This window comes from Dufourea novaeangliae, unplaced genomic scaffold (genome assembly GCF_001272555.1).
Source record: "Dufourea novaeangliae isolate 0120121106 unplaced genomic scaffold, ASM127255v1 scaffold34, whole genome shotgun sequence".
Lineage (NCBI taxonomy): Eukaryota > Metazoa > Arthropoda > Insecta > Hymenoptera > Halictidae > Dufourea > Dufourea novaeangliae.
This window is the reverse complement of record NW_015373909.1, coordinates 564685-588628: the sequence shown is the minus strand read 5'-3', so window position 1 is coordinate 588628 and position 23944 is coordinate 564685. Positions and strand designations below refer to the sequence as shown.

General features: G+C 36.4%; 1 protein-coding gene across 1 annotated transcript; it reads right to left on the bottom strand.

Moving 5' to 3' along the window:
* Positions 1-974: 974 nt before the first annotated feature.
* LOC107193879 lies at positions 975-4929 on the bottom strand. Its single transcript, XM_015583413.1, has 5 exons — positions 4898-4929; positions 4736-4816; positions 4142-4373; positions 3471-3773; positions 975-1665 (listed from the first exon to the last, which is right to left on the bottom strand). The coding sequence occupies exons 3-5, from the start codon at positions 4339-4341 to the stop codon at positions 975-977; spliced, it is 1194 nt and encodes a 397-aa protein (XP_015438899.1). The 5' UTR covers positions 4342-4373; positions 4736-4816; positions 4898-4929.
* Between the last annotated feature and the right edge of the window lie 19015 nt (positions 4930-23944).

Genomic DNA, 23944 nt, shown 5'->3' with positions numbered 1-23944 from the left:
AAATCGAACTACCACAGAAGTTTACATAAGAACCATTAAGCTTCGAGAAAAAAGGAAAATTCTAGTTTCAATTATTACCTAGCATTACTGACATTGCAATAAAGATGATTAATTAATCTTCTCAGAACGTTGGAAAAAGAAGTGTATCAGGTATTACGCTTAAGGTTGCCCGATGAAGCCTAGAAGAAACGAGGAATTGAAAATAACGAAATAGGTAACATTCTAGCCATTCCCTTTACGTAAAATCACTTTCATTTTATTTATTCATTTCTTACAGTAGAAATCACATTATCGCTAACGAACAATTCTCGTTAATTACAGTTCCTGTCACAATATCACGTAAAACTATGAAAATCGTCGATCAAACGTTCATATTAATATGGTCGTACACGAATAAAAAGTTCATTAACTTACACTCTTAAGCAATGCAAGGTTCACATTTATTCGATTGTTATTAACTACGGACTAGAAATCTTAATTTTATAGGGATAAATACTACACGTATTAACAATGGACTAGAAATCTTAATTTTATGGGGATAAATACTGCACGTATTAACAATGGAGTGAACACAACATCGATGCGATCGTTATTGTCACAGACTAAAACATTTTTGTGTAAGTGTAAATTCTGTCGATCCGATTAATTATTATTTCCACGTTCGAGTCATAAATCGTCTTCTTCCTTATTAATTACAGACTGCCAACGCGACACTTCGATCACAAGAATTTTCGCAAAAACCCCCGTGCGCGCGCTGTATTAACAACATATTAATTCCCGGTACTGCGAACTGAATCAAGAATCTTTGAAAGGATTCCTGTTCTGATTCGCGGAAACGAACAATAAATGAATTGTTCTTAGAATATGCCGTACGGCTTTCCTTCGAGAAAATCTTAAGTAATCTTAGGTAATCTTTACCATCGAGCAGGAGTGTCCTTTGCTCGTGGACCCAACTGGGGAAGGTCCTCTATATCTTAATGATATTTTTTATACGACGTTTCGTTTCTAGAACCGTATAACATTCTCGTATAATTCGAGATCTGAATAGACGGAGTCGCAGGATTCGAATTTCTCGATTGCTCACGCGATCCGAACAATCTGGAGAACGATAGATCCTTGAACACTTCCAGTATACTTTTCTGGAACTTCACTAACGAGTCCTCGAGGAAGGAATTATCTTTGCTATGCATCGACTCGGTACTGTTCCTGCGTCGATGGAATTTGATGGAGATTATCGAAGCTTCCTCCGTCGTCACGATGGAAGCTGAACGACTTTTGCTCCTGGTTACTTCGAAAAGATCCAATAATTCCGACTGATTCATCACCAGACCATCGATCCTAACGTCGACGATCGACTTTCCGTTTACGGATCGACGTTTTATCAACGACACCATGCCGTCTAACGCTTCTGGTCTTGGATTTGCCTGATCGGAGGACCGCATTCTCGATTCGTTGTTCTCGTTGTTATTGTTCTGCTTCATAGAATATTGGTCGGTTTGAATGTTACCGCTTATTCGGGTCGATGTCGACACGTCAACCAGTCGAGTTTTCTGAAGCATCGTCGATTGCGCCGCTGGAGCACGCTGGACGGAAGCTGGAACCGGAAGGTTAAGTCTTTGTGTCTCGTCGCTTTCGGAATCTCTTAATATCATGGCTTTCTTGGTCCTAGGAAGAAATTTTCTATGTTAACATGTTGCAGACGTGGGGAAATCAGATTGTATTAGGTTGTCCAATAAGTTCGTGCGGTTTTTTATAAAGTTAGAACTTTTTGGAATGAGATACCTCGGTCAATTCTACGTGAAAAGGAGAGTCGACTGACATGCATACGGTTTTGTGTGGAAACTCCGGGTTTGTGAGATAGATAGCAATAAATATCGGAATTTTTACCACTTAAACTGGCATCGAAGCAATTAAATGACATCGTAGGGTTTATGTTAAATATTCGATTCATGTCATTGGAGGTGGGAGATGTCTCAACTAGCTGTGGTTTGCAAGGTTGTAGTTAAGGTAGTTTCTGTTAATAAATAAAAGGTTAAATTTCCCATAAGGAATTATAATAAAAATATAGGTTTGGGGGGTATGATCTGTGTGTACATTGTATTTTTTTTTATTTATCTGATTGAAAGCAAAATACTGGTTCTGTGCTGGTTAAAGACAGTTTGAGTAAACAAATGTTTTTCAAATTTCCTGAGGTTTCCGTACAAAACCACCAGTGTCGTTACACTTCTCTATTGATTTTCTAAGAATGACACCTTGCACGGAATGAAATTGGGCCAAAATTACGAAACGAAACCATTAAACATTTAAATCCTACGAACATTCGTAAGACTTAAACAGACATTCCTAGAACATGCGAAATTTAAGTCTTCGGAACATCCGTAGGACTCTCGAGACGGACGTTTATAGAACATCCGAAATTTAAGTCTTGGGAACATCCGTAGGACTCTCGAGACGGACGTTTCTAGAACATCCGAAACATAAGTCCTAAGAATATTCGTAAGACTTAAGAAACAGACATTCCTAGAACATCCGAAATTTAAGTCTTGGGAACATCCGTAGGACTCTCGAGACGGACGTTTATAGAACATCCGAAATTTGAGTCTTCGGAACATCCGTAGGACTTTCGAGACAGATGTTTCTAGAACATCCGAAACATATGTCCTAAGGATATTCGTAAGATTTAAGAAACAGACATTCCTAGAACATGCGAGATTTAAGTCATGGGAACATCCGTAGGACTTTCGAGACGGACATTTCTAGAACATCCGAAACATAAGTCCTAAGAATATTCGTAAGATTTAAGAAACAGACATTCCTAGAACATGCGAAATTTAAGTCTTCGGAACATCCGTAGGACTCTCGAGACGGACGTTTATAGAACATCCGAAATTTAAGTCTTGGGAACATCCGTAGGACTCTCGAGACGGACGTTTATAGAACATCCGAAATTTGAGTCTTGGGAACATCCGTAGGACTTTCGAGACGGATGTTTCTAGAACATCCGAAACATAAGTCCTAAGAATATTCGTAAGACTTAAGAAACAGACATTCCTAGAACATGCGAAATTTAAGTCTTAAGAACATCCGTAGGACTTTCGAGACGGACATTTCTAGAACATCCGAAACATAAGTCGTAAGAATATTCGTAAGATTTAAGAAACAGACATTCCTAGAACATCCGAAATTGAAGTCTTGAGCACATCCTAGGGATGTTAAACATGGACGTAGGAGAATCGAATATGAACTGAACATGACACGGATGTCCGTTGCATGTACGGTGGTATCGGTATCGGTACCAGTAAGTAATCCACTATGTTTAGCAGCCAGCTTTAAAAATATAACTGCGAAAAGGTGTTCTAGGTTTAAATTATGTTGCCAATTTGGTGACGAAATATGTATAATGAATTATTTATCGGTGGACCTAATAGAATGTTGTGTTTTCCAAATACAGGTACTGATTAGTAAACAACCTCGAGCACATTAAATTCTTCTTCAGATTCTTCCACTTCTTTACAACAGCCGATGACAGTCTCCTCGCTCTTTCATCGTTCGTATGACTCTGACCGTCGACCAGTTCCGGTGAGATCCGATCACCAGGATGAAGTGACTTATACCCAAGCGAGTCAGAAGCCTCCTGGTTACTCGGCGCAGAAGGGTTCACTTCGATTTGTGCACGCATAATTTTCGTAGTTCCACCAGACACATCCGTAGACTCGTTTGTGATTTGGTCCAACTGGTTTTTTAACGCAGACGACCACATGTTCGCCGATACTCTAAAATATTTCTCGAATTAATAGATATCAAACTAAAAATATTATTCAGTCATGATTATGAATGCAAGGAATAATATTTAATCATAGAAAATAATAAAATAGAACATTGCAAAATTAGAAAATTTTTATTCTTTGTCAATATGTCAGTTCCTTGGATTAAAAATGCAACGAATCGACCCATTTTGTGCAATTACGGAATTCATATAGAACTCTCAGGAATTGAAACTTACGCTTTTGCAAATCAGAAAAATGTTGATGAATAAATGTCATTGAAATAAAGGAAATATGAGATGTATCTGAGAAATTTAAAGCAGTTTCTCATGGAATTTGGACATAATATACATTTTTATGTTTGAGAAAGTCAGTACCTGCGTCGGTCACGACGGGGTGGTTTCACAGGAACAATTTGTGTTTCCTTCGATGGAACCGGTTTCGTTTCTTGCACCACCTGCTTCATTTCCTTAGCATCATTCGAATCGATAGAATTCCGTCTACTGTCGTAAGCATCCGAGAGGGTGTCGTGCGAGAGCTGACCTCGATGCGGATACAATAACTTGATATGAATCATAGGCGATTCGCTCTCGATCGTCTCGCTTCTGTCTAAAAATTCGTTCCCGTTTAACAAGCACACTGTTCTTATTCGAGCAAACAGGTGTACAGTAGCGGACGAAAGTTTAAGTCTAAGTAACCTAACTAAACTAAATAACCAACAGCTCGTAATTGTTCTTACAATTACACCTACACTCGTACTCTATCTATGAACGACTTTGAGACCGTCAAAACATAAACGGTAGGTACTCGTGACGATGAGCATGCAATCTTTGATGATGTATTTACTGCGGACATTAGTATAAGACGAACATTCAAACACGGAGGTTGTTCAAATTTATCGGGCAATTATAAGACTATTTACCACAATATCTTGAAAATGATTAGAGATTCTCGTTTGTTGTCACACTCACCATGAAATTTATTCGATGTTTTGCAATAGTAAAGTGGTCCAACACAAGCTGCTATTATACCAACTACGACCGCCACTCCAACTATCGGGATCATTTTGTTGAAATCGATGCACTTATCAGTTCCAAAGCGTAAAAGGGAAATGTGATTCGTATCACGTATACCTTGAATCAATTGACGAACGATGAGTTGCGCATTCACTAATGTTACTCGCTGTACTAGATATGGAAACGAAAAGAGACAATGTCACATAAACAAACACGCGGCCTCTATAGCTTTGCGTACTCGACACTGTTGGTCACGCGTATTTGGATACCTGGTAGAACAGCAGTAACTGTGGATAAAAATATGTAAATTAACGAATCAAACCAACTTGTTATTTTCTTACAGTCTAAACAGATTAGAAATTTAAATTGCTTATTTAAAAAAGCTTGTCAAATGTGTATCAAAATTGAATGCACGATTTAGTCTGCCTATCAGATTTTTATAAATGATGCAATCCGAAGGTGAAGGATTTTTCAAATAACAAATAAATTCTTTATGTTTCGCAGATAATGTATAATGTTATTCTATTGTAGACACCAATACAGGAAAATATTCGAAGGGTAGTCTATCGAAAGTACGAAAGTGTTCGAATATTCGTGAACAATAGTGTAAATCTGTATATACCAACCAGAAAATTGCAATTCGGATCGTATAATGATTGTATACCCAAATCATCAGATCAATAAATACTAAATACATATTTACCTTTATTTCATTATGTTGATAAACTTTGTTGACTGAACATTACAAACGGATTCCTTATAATTCAAGAGCAATGAAGTGAACATGTAGGAAATAATCAGAAAATTATTTACAAGCAATTGAACACCAATTACGGTAACCGTACTGTTATCTCAAAAGAAAATAAAAAATATTTCAAGGAAACTAAATGATCGTAATTTCTGAGATAACTTCGTTACCAAGTAACGCTTATGTCATTTGGCTTGCATTGCTTGTAAATAACGTTAATGTTCAGTACAGGATAGAATCGAGTTCTTTCATACATTTCAATTTTGTGCAATAAAGTCTGATTCTTACTTCATTTATTTCATTCCAGAAGGCAAAGAATTCTTACAGAAAATAAAAATGTTTTTTTTTTCAGATTTAAAAGTTCTTTTCGAGGAACATTTTTTCAATTTTATTAGTTACTACTAGTGATATTGCGGATTTGTGGTAGATTTACATGTGCCCAACACGATGAAACACTAACTTCGACAATGATTAATAATATTTTGACTTGAATTTTGGCTTGATAAGTTCCAAAACGCATGGATTAAATTTTCCATCGGTTTCTTTTTAGAAAAATAAAACTGTTAGAAGTGTCAACATGGGGCTAATAACTATGAGGATCATTCCATGGAAAATCGATTAAAATTGGGACTTTTTAAACATTGGACTTATTTTTATTAGGAGAATCTTCTACACTTATTCAGAACATTTTAAAGAAACTACACTGAAAGGAGTAAAAGTTTAAATGTTTACTCATACACTCTGTCGCGATACAAATTGTATGTTCTTAAAAATAGTCCGATTTATGTCGGGTTTGGACTTATTTTCATCAGGAGAATCTCCTACATTTATTCATAACATTGTAAAGAAAGTACACTGAAAGGAGTAAAAGTTTAAATTTTTATTCATGGGTGATTCGTTCTGTGTGTTACATTCTAACCCGAGCGTCGGTCGTCGAAGGCTTATAGGGATTAGATACCGTCGCCGCGAGCCGAGGTCGTGTGACGTCATCTGACTTGATCGACTTGAATCCGACTTGGTGTCCCATCAAGTTGCTCCTCAGCGGAGCCCCCCGCTTGCAAGATAACTTGCCACCTAGCGGCCGCTACCAAAAACCCAGGCGAATAGGAGAAACGTCTCCACACACCGCCTGTCCCATAAGATCTCCTACAATTTTATGATAGACAGGTAGTCACTGACTACCTAAGACGCAAGTAAAACCGAAATTTTCCGATTCTAAGAATATTCAGTTTTTTATTTATTCGTCGCCAGAATTGCTATTTGGCTCACTGTGCGATACGTTGAAGTGGCAACTTTTACAATATGTACAATATAGTTTATTAATTAGGAGCAATGCTTCGTATCGAAATAAAAAAACTATAAAACGAAAAAAAAAACATCTACTGCAGAAATCGATTACTTTTTGGTTAAACTAACAAAACTGTTTCATAGTCTTGTCAGTTTCTCATAGTCTTTTCAGTTTCTCTTTGTAGTGGAATACTGCCTTTCAATACCCTGCAACAAACGATATACTTGATTCGATCAAAATTTTAAGATGGTTTTATTGTTGTGAGATGTACTGTAAAATCGTGTTTTGGCGCAGTGCAAAGGCAACGTTTCTTAATAGTACTTCCGTTAATTATTTAAATTACTAACATTATTAGTTATTAATATTACAACGGTCGCTTTCGCTAAGTTTCGTGTGAAAGGCACCTGTTCTCAAGGTGTTAACCCACAAACAAGTGCTAAAACCTGTGTACCGGTACTTCTGGTCAGACACGTAAAAGTGAAAGAACTTCCTTGTCACCTAACGTCCTCTCGGAGAGCCACGAATTGATAGGATATACGCCGAGTCAAGGACAAACATTGGACACAAATCGGCCCAAATGAAATCGTAGGTCATTGGTGGAATGCCGTCGAATCGCGAACTGGTTTCTTACTGGCGAAATACATATAGGTACGTTAGATTGAGGCCGATGTTTTAATAGATATATCGTCGATCACTTCCGTCTAAATGAATGGTGACAGAAGTTGTCAGAACTAGTAAATATTTAGATTATATTTAACTGTAAATAGACAGGTTAATGGTTAATGTTATGTGTTCGATCGGAAGGCGCTCGGTTGGTCCATTAATAATGATTCTAAGCTAGTATTTGAGAATCATAAATACACGCCAGTATGCAAATTGGTTGTTCAATTATGTAGCTGCAACTATGTATATTCGAGAGATGTATACTTGATACATAAAAAGAAAAAGAGATTTTTATAACTGATATAACAGTTTTTCATAATTTATCGTTACGTTACTTCTTTAATTGTTGTTTGTTATAATATTCACCTCAAATATTATCACCACACGGTATAAATTCCAAAAGGCTTTTCCTTGATTAACACTTAGCGTTTCGTAGTGGTTTTATTTTATTCAAGGGTACTAACCCTCCCTTTACTAAAATAAAACCTTTAGGAGACAACACTAGTCATCCAGTTCGGTTCTCTAATTTTCTACAACGTTGTATACCGCAATCAAATACATTGCATTAAACATTTTACAAGTATTAAGATGTTTAGTATCTAATGTATTTCTTAAGGGATCTAAATTCAGGAATTTTTGTAGAAAGAACTATGAGGTATATCGATGTTAAACTTTTCTCTATGAATTCGTATACATTAATAGGTTAACTTGACTTTTTTCATTTGAAAATGTAGTACAGATTAAAAGTTATTGTAATTTTCCGGGGTTGCCTAAGAAAAAGTCTACGTTATCTCAAATAAACAATTGAGAATGATTCTTAATCTGTGTGAACGTGGGTATCGCCAGTACTAGAATGACGAAAAAATATTGAAGAATAAAAAAAATGGCAGTCTTGCAGAAAAGTACCGATTTTCGCGTATTCAAATTTTCAAATTGCAATATTCGAATTTTGCAAATATCAACTTCATTCTAATACATGAGAGAACTATGCACCTAATGAATATGCCTACATAATTTCAAGTCACTCCGACAAATAGTCTTTGAGATATCGTGGCAGCCATTTATAAAAATGTCGTATTCAGAAAAAACGCGTATAAAGTTTCGATTTGAACCTGCATGCCGCGGCGCGCCGCTTTGGTTAAAAGCTAATAACTTCCTTATTATTTCGAATCAGGCAAAATTCTTTTGGGATTATGGTTTTAAAGTATTAAGCCTTGAGAAAATGTGAAAAAGAAAAAATCGATTCTTTCGACCCGTCAAAGTTGGGACACCCCTTAAGTTTATTTTACATTTTTAGTATGACGTTGATACATTTCACATTTTACAGAAATGCTCCTCCACATACTGATATTGCACGACTATACAATATGGTATTGTAAAATTAACTGTCGCGTACTTATGGCAGTCACAGGTCATTTGTGTTCCGAATCTACCGAAGTTGTCTGTGGTCGAACACCGCAAGCCGAGCCCTCGTAATTATTAAAATCCTCTCGGTGCTCTGACAGAGTGCCCCTCGTGCCATTGACACGCTCATTGTTAGCCCGTCAGTCCCAGAGTGATCTCCCGCATTGTAGAACCGAGAGAGTTCGACTTCGATAGTACACGCAGTATCGACCGTGAAAATATTCTGAATATGAACAAGAACAAAAAAAAAATTGAAGTTATTTACGAACAAATTTCTCATCGTCTTTACACACAAGTGGGTTTACTGTGTTTTGATCGGTGTAGCGACAAAACAAGACAATTCGAACGCGAAGAAGTCCCGAACACGTCGACAAAATTGCCAATGAATCATCCGGAGATTTACTACATCACAAGTGTCTAAATATAGCGCGACGAACAGGTGATGCAAATGTCGTCACCGAGCGTGCAGATCGCGGGGATTTACTTGCAACACGTATCTGGTTATTCACCCGCGTCCATACATTTTTCCCCAATGGCATAATTACAAAGAATCCGAGGGGACTTGTTAGATCCAGTTCAATACGTGAATCGTTATTGATCGACGGAATGAACGTATTTTTCTATGGTAATCCACGAGATTCCATGAATTGAACAACATCGATATAATAATTATACTGGTATCGATTAGCCGGATTACCGTGTTCTCCAGTAGTCAGAACTCCTTCGTCGTTGATCAATTCGTAACGGCCGGCAGGTGTGAGCAAAAATAAAAATCGATGAGTCTTGGGAAATATTGATGAATTAACATTCCTACCTTCATATTCAGCTGATCCTGTCTCCCGATCAACACGGACGCGGAAGGTTCTCCTGAATTTGTCACAGCAAACAACCCTTAATCATTGATATGGAAATCATTGACACGACTGATACTACCTTCCTTACTTGAAATGTAGTAAGTATCTAGAAAAATATCGTTTCTGAAAATTTTTCGAAAAAATCAAAACAAATGTAAACGAATAAACAAAACTAAATAAACTGTTTCGAATCAATGTTTTTGTTAATAACTTTTTAATAAACAACGATCGCCAAGTAAAACCACAACACAACGCAGGGTGATGACTTTCACAATATAGTAAAAAATCATCAAGATCGGTGGGTGATTCTTTCTTGTAAATATTTATCTCCAATTGAGTAGATAGGAAAGACTGGGGCTAATTGTCACACGGGTTGATTGTCCCATTTCGTATAATTTCGCTACTAAACGTCAGACAGACTCATTAAAAGGCATAAAATGTACTCTTTTTCATAAGTAAGTGTTTGTTATACGAATTGTTTTTCATTATTTCTTGTCACTTATGGAAAAATTCTATTTCCGTTCACTCGAGTAATAATTTCTTGATCTCTTTTTCGTTTTCTGTCCACTATGTAGCGTGTTACTGTGAAGTTTCTGGTATACTAACATAAACTGCATGCTCTGAAATAGAAGTTTTTCCTAGAGTTTTATCAACATTTTCCTCCGTTGTAGTATTGTAATCCATTTTTCTACTTTATGACAAGTGGGATGGTTGTTACAAGTATAATAGTCTACTATACTTACTATACTTACAAATAAACATGGTGAACGAAAAAACACGGAGGTAACACATAAAACCAGTACTTCTTGTAAAAAAAGTTTTAATTTAGATACATCGAAATAAGCAGAATTCTTGTAAGAATCTCAAATTCATTTACATTATACATATTACACACTCCAATACTACTTTTGCAAAGAAATTTGTTTAGAACAACTCATTCCTGTATTTTTACAAAAATCTTACCATTTACGATACCTGTGACAAACAATTGTAGCGTGAGGCAATCAACCCTAACGTGAGGCTGGTTGTCACATGCTACATTATCCTAATTAACAGCAAACCGACAAGCATTGACGCTGGCATTACATTAATATTTTTTTTTAAATCAAAAATACCTACTGTTTCTATTACTACGAAGAACATATTTAAATACTTAATAATTAGAGAGAAAAAATTGCCATTTAAAACACGTGACAACCGTTCCCGGTGTCCTCTATCCAAGTACTCAAGTCTCGAGTACCCGTGGATCCAAGTATCAGTAACAAGTCCTATCGCAGTTCCTTCTGTTTCCACGTTCCCGTCATCGTGTTGTCACATGCTACATTATCCTAATTAACAACAAACCAACAGGTATTGACGCTGGCATTACATTAGTATTTTTTTTAAAATCACAAATACCTACTGTTTCTATTACTATGAAGAACATATTTAAATACTTAATAATTAGAGAGAAAAAATTGCCATTTAAAACACGTGACAACCGTTCCCGGTGTCCTCTATCCGAGTACTCAAGTCTCGAGTACCCGTGGATCCAGGTAACAGTAAGAAGTCCTATCGCAGTCCCTTCTGTTTCCACGTTCCCGTCATCGTGTCCAGGAAGAATTAGTCAGTCGGCTGAAGGTAATCCGCAAAGACCAGTCACAATGACAAAGATAGCCAAAGAGAGTTGGGTCGCAGCTTCAGTCTAAAAGATTTCGAGCGAAACACCGGACCAGCGTCGACGGGTGAAACGAATCCTTCGTTAGATATCCGTCGGGCTTGGCGGAGATCGCAAAATGATCTTACCAGTCGCTGGATAATTGGTCCTTGAGTTTGGTTCCGGCCGAGGTCGAATTGCTTTCTGTTTCGCGTTAATCGCCTCGCCCGGACGTGAGTAATCGCGGGAGCTATCGAGTGCATGTCTTGTTAGACGGTAGCCTGTCCGAACACATTGCCACTCGCGGCACTCTGTTCCATGGATGAAAAGAGAGAGGTAGAGGCATTGAACTCACCTAGACCTCATTCAATGAAACAAAAAAAGAAAGGAAAAGGTTTCGTTTCTTTTGTGGAAAAGTCCGCTCTCGTACGATCGTTTTGCGTACAGTGTGCCTGTCGGGTGAACCTTCTAGTCGTTCCTTTTCTTTCTTCGTTTCGTATATTTTTCTCTGTTTCACGCGCGGAATGTGATGTTACGAATTCTTGATCTTGCGGTGGATACCTGGTAGAATTCATAGTAGAATGCAGTCGGAAAGATAACGTTTCAGGAGTGTGCGTGGGTGCTTGTAGTATTTCTCATGCAGTTCCGTTTCGATTGATTCAACGTGCAACCATTCTCTGATTAAAAAAGATTTCCTCTCCCGTTTCCGTGGTTCGGTTATTAATGAGGCACACGAAATTGCGGATGTAGTTTACTGCTGATGGTTCGTGAAAGGGGATGAATGTAATCCATGATTAGTTTCACGGGGTGCATCGCGAAATGCGATGTTGACCCTGGAACTGCTGAACATGAACGTTGGCACATTAATAAAAGGGACAGCTTGTTAAAAATATAAGGACGAATCGATAAATTAACGAACTTCTTTACTTGCGTGTTGCAATAAAAGTTCTGAAGAATCTCAGAAAATACACTCCTTTTTCGATGATGTTTAGGGGTGTTTACGAACCAGTCATTTTGACTGCTTTGGTAGACTTAGTGTTAACGTCGAGCGTATGTTTGAATTCGATTTATACAAATACACGTTGGAACGTGAAAACAAAGATTGTTGAAGCAGTTTCATAGTTTATATCATTGAATTTATCATATACTATATAATAATATTCTCATTTTTGTGATTAAGCATTTTTTCAAAAGCATTTTATTTCGTGTATATCCAGTTAGATTTTACTTTGTAACAGTTTATCTGATGACAAAACTAAGAGTACCCGAAATTAAGTTACTAAAAGTTACTGAAGACAAAAGGAAACCTCGTTTTAAATGAAATTCTTAATCTCCTTAATACGCTATCGAATTTTTCAAAAGATACCGAAGCTGAATTTGTATTTGAATAATATTTTTTAACTTGACCAATAGATGAAAAAATCGTTGACAGTATTCGCTTGAAAACGATTGTTATTATCAGCTCAACGACACATTTTATCATTTGTATATATTCCAGTATGTAACTCATGTTTCAGAAAACATCTTTGATTGTATTTACCAATTTTCTTTCTAATTAACATGTATCACACAAATAGTTACGTACCACGCATGTGCCGCCATGATTTATGAAACCGCTGTGTGTCCGATATTGATTGATTATCTATCAAACGATAGTATCACTATGCACCGGATCAGTTCGCTTATACGTGGGCAGCTCTCGGATACATGTTAATCAGTCACTTATGAATCCCGGTGGTTTACACACCCACTATAATGAATATTAATACGATAAACATTAACAGGGGGTCATTAAGTATCCCTAACGGATACGTAATGCGTAATCAGATATTATCTAACAAAAGTGAACGATTAAGAACACCGTTCAATGTACAGGTTCTTCATTTACTCAGTTTGTCTGAGAATTTCTCGTAATGATTCTTTTTTCTATAAAAGATACTAATAATGCTGTCAATAAGCTAATAAGAGGGTGACTCTACTAAAAAAACTATATAATAATTCAGAATAAATTTTTATAATTGAGAATTCGTTTTTGAGAGAAAATTTGTTGAATACACGTGCTATTAAATAATACGCTAGCAATATGTCTGTTCATTACTTTCCATTTCTACTTGTTCTAAACACAGCACGCGTGCATATCAGATCGATTTTCAAGAGAAACTTTCTCGATCACCGAGAACCACCTGTCTAAACAACGATATAACTAGACAATTATATCAGCAATAACAGATCATTCTGTATATCATACTTCAAGAAGAATTCCACAAAGTCGATCAGAATATTTTGAAATCACGTAAAATATAAAAACTTTTCGTTAAATTATCTGGAACCTTTTCGGACGAACTATACACATGTTTAGGTCTGTGAAGTTAACACCGCCAAATGCAAAGTTTTATGAAAACCCAACAGTATTCGTTTGTTTACGATTTGTCCACATTTGTCCAACCAAAATTTTCGTTTATCCACCCTTCAAAAAAAAGTTATAAACAAATTAAGAATATGATATCAATACTCTCACGAACATTTTTCCTTCATTTCTAACTGGGATATGATTATTCACGATATGTCCTCGTTTATCCACCCCAAATTTTCGTTTGTCCACACAGCAGAATCGAATTATTAACAAAAAAAACATAAATAATTAGATATGATCGCTCTGAGCATTTCTTATTGCATTTTCTCTAAACTGAGCACTGTAATTAGTTTGTCCATGATTTGTCCACGTTTGTCCACCAAAAATTTTAGTTTGTCGCCGTTAATATTAAATGTTATTTTTTCGTGTTTTTTTTTTGTTAACAATTCGATTCTGCTGAATGGACAAACGTGGACATATCGTTGACAATCATATCCCAGTTAGAAATGAAGGAAAAATATTCGTGGGAGTATTGATATCATATTCTTAATTTGTTTATAACTTTTTCTTTAAGGGTGGACAAACGAAAATTTTGGGTGGACAAACATCGAAAAATCGTGGACAAACGAATACTGTTTGCTTTTATAAAATTTTGCATTTGAGGGTCTTAACTTCACGGACCTCACATGTTTCGTGTTTCGCGATTTATGTACATTGTACGGAGATAAAGTTACAAGGCTGAACGGTACAGGGTACAACACACGAAACATAGATATACTTATGTATCTCATCGAGCAAAGTGTATCCAGCTATTGCACCATTGTCCTGCATGTTTTCCGCGCGTGCGATTTAATCGCGGTATTGTCTCCGATCGTGTAATACGTCTGGGCGTACAATTACGCGGGAACACCGAATTACTCACTGGTGTCCATTGTAATAGTGTGCGATCGACATAATCAGACATAGACTCTTTTTTCTCCGAGTTGAAAATCACTTGGATCGAAGGTGTCAACTTTTCATGTACATAGGTTGGAATAAATATCGAAATATCGATTCATTTCATCCGATTCCTCATTTTAAATCGTTGATTATTCTTTCATATTCCTTTCCCCAGTTAATTCTTTCAGAAACTAATTCTCTTACACTACCTTCCTAACCCTCACAGTTGGATACAAGTTTTTGGAATTAAAATTTGACTGCATAGTAGACGACAAACTAGTTTTCAGTACCGAAATACGTACATAAATGTCTTCCTCAATTTTGCTATTTAAATATACTGTAGTCCCATTCATGTGGATGATATCCAATTTTTCCTTTGTTGCAAGAGCCAATAAATACCTTATTGAACTGTATCTCACAGTGGGGGAATATGTTTCGAAGTAGTCCACTCCTTAAGTTTATGTACAACCACGTATTACAAGCCTCGCTTTGTATGTTAGCTCCTTCTTGCCTGCAAATTGTCTTTTCAGCACCTATTTAGTTAAAAATACCTAGGATTCCCTGCACTCATTCTGACGTCTTGTTAAAAATCAACGCATCGTGTTCGCAGTTTATAGCTTTTAACTATTTTTGACGATTAGGTCTGTGGCGGCACAACCTCCTACATTCGCCACCAGAGGTCTACCGAGGGACACCTTTCCCGCAACTACTTGAAGCCTTCCTCGTTTATATATATACGTCTAAGACAGGGTCTGATAGGTAGCCTTACTGACGAGTTTACTAGCAGGCCCAGGACGAAACGCTCCCTCTCCTTTCTTTTTCACATTTTCCAGTCTACAGATTGCCGCCAAAGGTCATATTAACGCCTCCTCGACAGTCTGTTGTAGGTCTTCCTGTTCTTCTTCCAAAATGTAATAGAATAAGAATCCTTTGGTGATACGAAGTCTTCTATGGAATTGCATTCCATGAGGCGAGTTGACGTTAAGGTTTTAAGTAAATTTACCTTGCTCGTGAATCCAGTATCGTCAAAGGTCCTTTCTAGTTTTTCTCATGCTTCTTTTGGGGTGAGTATGCGTTGAACATGTGTATACTTCTGCTTCTCTAAAGTCAGAATGATCTTCGCACATGCACGAGTCATCTCCTTTGCATCATACACAGCCCCATAAGTCTTCATTTTACAGTTACGTTTGTACAGCAAACATCCACGTGGCGAAATTTTCCCTGCCTATCAGCTTCTCGAATTGATTCATTGCAGTCGGGTCCATCTTAGCAAGCGTGACGCCGGTATACGTTTGTATTATAGGTTATGTGACCCTTCCTTTTCATACTTCGATCATTTGTGCAGGAGGAAGGATAATACGGAAGATATTCCTGTATTTCGGGTTTTTTCTCTCGGAACTGAGTCAAAGAAGCTCGATAATTATCCCCGTCGTGAAAGCGTGATTAAAACGGTCCACTTAGTCTTGGCGTTTGTCTATCTTCGGAGAATATCACGCGCATCCGAGGGGGGAACGACTTCTTGACGCAATTTAGACCCTATAGAGCCGATTATCTCGTTCGAAAGTGGATTTTCATCGCGCTTGCGCGCGCCATGTCCTGGACTTGAAACAGTTTTGGATGAGCCCTGTGCCCACAACACCACGCCCCTGACGAACGAGACTCTGTGCGATCACGCAATCGAACGTTGTTATTAAAAGTACGATTCCGAATGGACGAGTTTATTACCAGTGTAATTACCATAATCGAGCCCCCGCATGGCGTCAGTTGCTACGTCCCGTTCAAGGCTCGTTTCTAATCGATCGATTTGCATTAGGGAACTAATTATCCGGCTATTGTATAACCTATTGTCTATCTACAGACGGTAGAGCCAGCGTAAAATCTGTATGACAAAAAAAAAACGAGATAGACGGAGAAAAATTCGATTGGAATCAATAATCGGTGCTGTGAATGGCAAGGTGCAGCGCTGCTGTCAGTCTCCGTGTTTGTATCCGCCACGAGCCGCAGCTTGGATTGTTATTGAAAATAAAACCCACTCCCCCCTCTGCCCATTACAATGCTGCTTTTTATATGGACGAAGAGTATTTAAGGAACTGTAACTGATTAGAATGACTCACCCATTTGTTCACACGGGGCTACTGTATTCACCTGCCTGTCCTGATTGTAGAAGATAGCCGGCTAGAATTGAGCCATCATGATGAAACTTTGTGGGATTGTAGTAGTGATGGGCACCATCGACTAAAAACTATCGACTAAGTCGATAGTAACCAACGACTACTTTCAGTCGACTAATTTTTTCAATCGTCGACTACCTTAGTCGCTTGAAGCGACTAACTTCAGGCGAATAATATTAGTCGCTTGAAGCGACTACTTTCAGTCGACTAATATTAGTCGCTTGAAGCGATTACTTTCAGGCGACTAATATTAGTCGCTTGAAGTTACTACTTACTAATTAGGAAGTACTAATTTAGTCACTTCAAACGACACGCTCGAACTATCGAGCTATTGATCGCAGTTGACTGGATCTTGATTATTTTCTTCGCGATGCAAACGAATTTTAATTTTTCCATATATTTTTTTATGCATTACCAAGAACTGTGCAAATTATTCCTTATAACCTAATTGATTTTCATAAAAAATTTAGAGCAGTTAATTTTTTAAGTGCCAATATTAAATAGCTTACAAAAAATCGAATATTAGTAATTGTTTAAAAAAACTATTCTATCTATGAACTAATACATTTCCAAAAGGTAAATACACGAATGGTGCTGAAAAGTTGATGACATAACCTATACATAACCTATAAAGCTAAATTTCAGTTGACTAAAAACTATCGACTAAATAGTCAATAGTATGTTGCGGCTAAATAATCATTAGTCGATAGTTTAATTTCGTCGATGGTGCCCATCATTCGATTGTAGAGGACATCAAGTTATGGAAGGAACAATTTTTATCAGCCGAATCTCGCATTAAAGAGGTGAAATCACCCCTCAAAGTTTGCCGAATTTTTCGTCTTTTTCAGTATACCTTGTTAACCGTAAGAGATAGACAGAACCTTTGGTTTGATAACAATAATATGGTGATAACAAATTGTCCAAAACACAATTTGTTTATAACACACAAAATTGTTATAACTTTATTTTACAACTTGTTCAAATTTACATAACGACAAAAAGTGACGAGCATTTCATTCCAAATCCATTGAAACATATGTATACACATGGTAGTCCATGCAATTTGTTCACCCTGAATAACTTCTAAAGTATACATTGTATGAAAAAACTTTTTATAGAAAAGTTGTATGGTTTTGAGGGATATATTATGTAATGCATATATTTTTTATGTAAGTGAAGGCGTTTCGGAGATTTCAAGGTCAACTTTATTTTTTTAAATGGAACGCTATATTTTTTATGCCAAAATATCGAAAAGCGTTAAATTTTTAGTAAAAAAGTACTGATCTTTATTAGCCGTAAACCTACTAATTAACGAATAATTTCACTTTGTTTCTTGAAAATGGTCTGTGCGTAATATCACGTTGGAGATTCAATACATTGTCGAAGACAAATCGTGTTAATTTTCTGTAACAGACAGAGAACGCCTCATCGAGTCGTATTTCATGCCTAGACTGCGGATCTTAAAGTAAACATCAATCTTTAAAGATTTACTCATAGATATTAGAAACAAGCAGAAATTTGAAGAGAATCCGTACTAAAATTTATTAAACTCCTTTACTATATACTGAATTTTAGACAACTATGTACCCTACAAATGCAGAAAAATTCGCAGTCTATTCACAAAATAACGCAAAATTCATAACTTTTTTTTCATTCATCGCCACAAAACGAGAACTGTTGTCTTTTCGATAAAACCGACTAGAATCGCAAGTTTCGTAGACGCGTTGATCAACGATAATCCTAAGCCGCGGTCGTGAATCACTTAATAAAAAGAAATATTGCGAAATACCGCGGGGAAGGATCTCGTTCATGAGAAATACGAGGCGTACCACTAATTGTATTTAGTTTTTCCCCAAGGATGTCTCATTAGCCGCCTCTAGGTGACCTTTTTATGTCTGATAGATATGTCGGTTTGCTATGAGGAAAATTTTCCATGAAAAAAAGAAGAATATACAGGTTGAGTCACCTAACGTTTGCACCTGAAATATCTTTGTTGTTTTTAAAGATACGTCAAATATCTTAAGGACAAAGTTGAATGGTTCAATGGGGCTCACACGATACTAAAAAATGTCTGTTTTTGTCATTTTTTTATAGAGATATCAAGGTCATCTTAATTTTTCAAAAATGGAATCACCCTTTTTTAAACAACTACAATGATAGTGCCTTTCATTGGGAATTCAGTGACTATAATTGTTCAAGGTGATTCAAGGTCATGGACAGAGAAAACTCATCCTTGCTTCTCGGATAATTTTTCTCGTACTCACAGGTGGATTGACAGCTATAGCTGCTGAAATATTATATTCATTGTCTTCATTAGTCGTGGGATTCTTGCGTTTACACTTTCTTACATCTACACTTCCAGTACTTCTAAACAACTTGTAGATATTAATAAAAGTCTGCCTAGAAGGGAGATTTCGCTCAGGGTACCTTTTTTCATAAAGCAATCGGGCCTACAATTATCATGTCACACCTTTCAGTCATTGAATAAGACTTTGGAAACACACTGATAGTAAATAAATTGCAGCGTAATCGGCTAGAGGATGTTTGAAAACATTCAATAACATTGCAGGACCGTAGTCTGTTTACTACAAGTCTCACTCGTGATCAACGTATTCTGCTTTCATATTTTAAATCTTATACGTTTTGTCTGTCCGTAATCTTGAATGACCTTGAATAATTGCAGTCACTGAATTCCTAATGAAAGATAAAAAAGGGTGATTTAAACAAAATGAAGGTGACCTTGATATCTTTAACAAATGAAATAAAAATGGAATCACCCTTTTTTAAACACCTACAACGATAGTCCCTTTCATTAAGAATTCAGTGACTATAATTGTTCAAGGTGATTCAAGGTCATCAAAAACCAAAAATTTTTTGTTATCGTGTGAGCCTCATTGGGCCATTCAACTTTGTCTTTAAGAAACATTTGACGTATCATTAAAAACAACAAAGATATTTGAGGTGAAAACGTTAGGTGACTCACCCTGTATATGTATGTGTCCATCAGCGGAGACAATTATCAGCCACGCCTGACATGGGCTACAACAAGGTAAGAAAAAGGGGCAACTAGCTAGAAACTGGCCCTTATGTAGCGAACAAAGAAAACAAGATCATTGCAACAGTGTTGGCGTTGATTGCATCGAAGAGACAGATTAATATTTTCCAGACGCTATTCATTCCGTTCGCGTTAAATGTCCGCGATGTAATTGAATATTGTTGAAATCACTCGGATTAGCTGCAGAAGGATAAATCATTGCTAATAAGAACCGTAAACAGAATCGTTGCGTTACCAAGTTCCCAGAGAAATCAATGAGTTTCGAAGAGATATCTACCTGAAAACGTTTACATAGATCGTGCAAGAAACGTTCACGCCTCACCAAATAATTATATGTTTCCGTTCCGTTTCCTTTGAATTTTATTTTCCTCCAGTATGGAACAAGTAACATAATGCAGTTCATGGTAAAATCGTTGAGCATCAGGATCAAGGTCCACGTTTTAATTCGATGATGGATGAGTCATTACCATTCAGGATGGCGTTGCCGTGCAACTTCATTGAATAATATACTTTACTTAATATCGTATTAGAACTGCCGTCATTTAAATATTGATACATCGTACACAATAATATTCAATACGATTGTTATTGGTTTTTATTAAATCCCGGCTTTCATATTTTGATTATGTAAAATATGTGAATATCCATGAACGAATGCAGTCTAATAACTATTATATAAATTCAAGTGACACCATTCCAACAACCAGACGTCATATAAAGATCTATTTGACGTATTGGTGTTACGTGTGCCGTAAACATTTCTACTTAACTAAAGAAATTTCTTGATAAGCCTGCGTCCTGCACGCGCTATCAATCCCAGATTCCTATTATTAAAATGTCTCGAATAAAATATGCAAGTGTATTTTGTGAAGGTAGTGTGTTTATCAAGTGAAAACACAAGCATTTAACATTTCCCGCGGGGAATTGTGCTTCCAGCAGTGGGACGTATCGATGTCTTCGATTTTTTTTTCCTTTCCGTCGTACATCTCTATCCTCTTTTCATTTCGTTGTATACGGTATTCATAAATCGTCTACTCCATTCTAAGAGAAATGTGTCGTGTGAATGTAATTTCATAAATACTTACTTGTTTGAGTTTACACGTTGAAAGTACGTGTTTGAAGTACATTTCAGCTTCTGGTCGAAATTCTTTTTAACAGCGGCTACCATTTTATTATTATTAAGTATTCAATCAGTAGAAACTAGCAAATAATACACTTACGTTTGTCAATTTGTTCAGAATTTATTTTGCTCTTAAGACACATGTACTGCTTTAATAATTCTTATTATATATATTTAACCATAAAATTAAGGGTATCGGCGGAAAAAAGTACTGAAGTGGTATAAACATTTTTTACTGCCCGCAACTCGGAAAAAAAACATTTCATAAACTTCAGTATTAAGATATTTAATGAACAACGTGATTGGCCAATAAAGTTGCGTTAATAAAGTTTTTGAACAATAAAGAGCAAACAATTTACATTTAATTAGGTACTAATCTTCTTCGCAGTCATCTGCTACAAATGATATTGAATCCTGCAGCTACACAGGAAAACTTGTTAAGGAATCAACATCATTTCAATTAATAAAAAATTGAATAAATTTGGTCATTATTCCTTAATGAGTAGTTAATGAATTGCCGGATTACATGTAAATGAACGTTTTATTGTCCTGATGCAGAGCAAGTGCCACTCCATTTCCGTGCTCTTAGAGGGACCTTGATGCATGAAAGTAAGATCTCGTCTCATTTAGAACCTCGGCGGCGGGATCAAGGCGCGTATGATCGCCGTATACGTACGCAAAATATCGTTGAGATCTATGGAATTCTGTATTCTTTATCTAGGATCTACAGATAAAAACAAGGCCACCGAGGCATTTCCGGCTTGGCGGTATTGTGCAGTCTAAAATATGTCCGATCGTAACCAGTCGTATGGCAATAATTTCTTGATTTAATTACAAATAATTACTAAACGCATAACAATTTAAAAGGAGGGTAAAAGTTTTGAAAATAAATAAGAAGGTTTAAAAAATATTTTCTGGTGTATTATGACATAATCAAACTGTAGATATAGATTTAAGTTCATATTTATTCGAATTAATTTACAACAATAGTAATAAAATAAAAATTAAATCTATTTTTAATTATATTTTTAGTTAAATACATGTTCACATATTTTGTGCTCTTAAAACGTAGATAGTTAATTTACTTCGATCGCTAGTAGACCTGCTAAAAGTGGGTACTAAAAACAATGATGCAGATTCTAAAAAGTAATAGAATACACGGCAACACACATCGAATCTAATTAAAAACTGCTTAAAAATATATATTCATATGGCTACGTATTCTAAATTACAAAATAAAATATTAGTAACATGTATTTTTTATATAATAGTTTGTTTTTTTTCATAGTCTTATATAGATGGTATGACACTAATTTTAATGTGCATTTATAAGATTATCGGTAAAATAAGGCATCATTAGTCCTTTGTCTCTTTCATTTGATGGAATTCACCTGTTGAATACTGTTACAAATACAATATAAACTTACAGAACTCTAATTTCTTTTAAATATTTTAGGAGGATTTGCTGATCAAAGGCAAGAAAAATTAGGTTTTACTAAGTATAATGTTATAATGGGAATTATTATATATGATAGTGATAAAATTATAATAATTATCGAATGGCATTAGATGGTTTCAAAATGTTAAAATGTTTTTGTAAATCATTTACATGTACCATAATATACACAAAAATAAAATAAAATATATCTCTGGTTAATTTGAAATAATTTTAGAATGAAAGGATCAGATTTATAGTTTGGTATTCTATATTATTATCCACTCATCGGTACACTTGAACAAAGTTTTAGCGAAGTTTGAGCGAAGCGACATTGATGACGAACGTTTTACATCGTTATACTTCCTCACGTATCACCTGGACTCGGAATTCCCGGGACCATAATAGCGCGAAGCACGCGTGGATCAATGTGACCGTATTCTTTCAATGAACGATCCAGGACGATGATTAACCATCATAGGCCAGTATGGATTACTTAGACAGTTGAAATCGTTGGTTGCAATTCGCTGGTTCAAACGAAGAAAGTAAGTACAAGCGGACGATATCTCTCGCGCCTCTATACGGGATCACGGCGGCGATTGCGTCGACAAACCTGTACCCGGGGAATTCACGGTGAGAGTGGAATGAACCATTAAGGGAGATCAACGGAATTCACACGAGTGCGCACGGGAGTTCCCAAATGCCGCTCAGCCAGGCGTCTCGTGACGAGTGTAGTGACGTCGATCGCATACGCGTGACCACACGGAAACGAGCATCGAAGGAAAATTTCCTTCTGTTCCGAGGAAATGACGTTTTACCTGACCCACTGCAAATAGTATATTTATAGTACCTGCGTCTACGTTAACCTCACGTCTAATTGCCCCCTGGCGGAACACTTGATTTCATCGTGAATACATACTTTGTTTTATGGGATTTTCCCGATTTTGTTTTAATGGACCTGATTTTGTGCGGGGTGAAATAACGTAGGTGCAGAGAAACGAGACGTCACGTTTGAGGATAATTGTACTGGAATATTTTTGTGAGCAATTTATTGTTGCTTTGTCAATGGAGCCACGTACTCGATCATTGTACTCTTTGTGAGATGACGATGAATGAATGAAATCACTCTGGTCTAATAAACAAAGACTGTCTTATGCTGTTTACGTGTATTGAAAAATTTGTTCGATTAGTTGAAAACTTAAGGATGTACGATTTTATGCTGAAAATGTTATAAGGAAAGAATAGAAGTGTTAAGAATAAAGCTTGCGAGACAAACTCGTTTAATACGACGTACTGCTTAAATTTTCGATCCTCCGAAGCTTGCTGGTTTCTAAAGGAAGTCACGTTACTATATAGTAAGCAAGATTTTTGGTTACTATCCAAGTCTCTTATAATTTAACGTGTCCTTTTTTAGTTTCCTATACACTATACATTGTAGAATAAACACGTTTCTCTGTAGATTTCAATAGATTCTCTTCACGAATGACGTATGAAGTTA

Excerpts from the sequence above, each read along its gene's own strand:
- LOC107193879 (XM_015583413.1), bottom strand. The coding sequence starts at position 4,341 with ATGATTCATATCAAGTTATTGTATCCGCATCGAGGTCAGCTCTCGCAC. Across the intron at positions 3,774-4,141 it reads CCCCGTCGTGACCGACGCAG|AGTATCGGCGAACATGTGGT; the intron begins GTACTGACTTTC and ends GAAATATTTTAG. Across the intron at positions 1,666-3,470 it reads AAGAATTTAATGTGCTCGAG|GACCAAGAAAGCCATGATAT; the intron begins GTTGTTTACTAA and ends ATTTCTTCCTAG.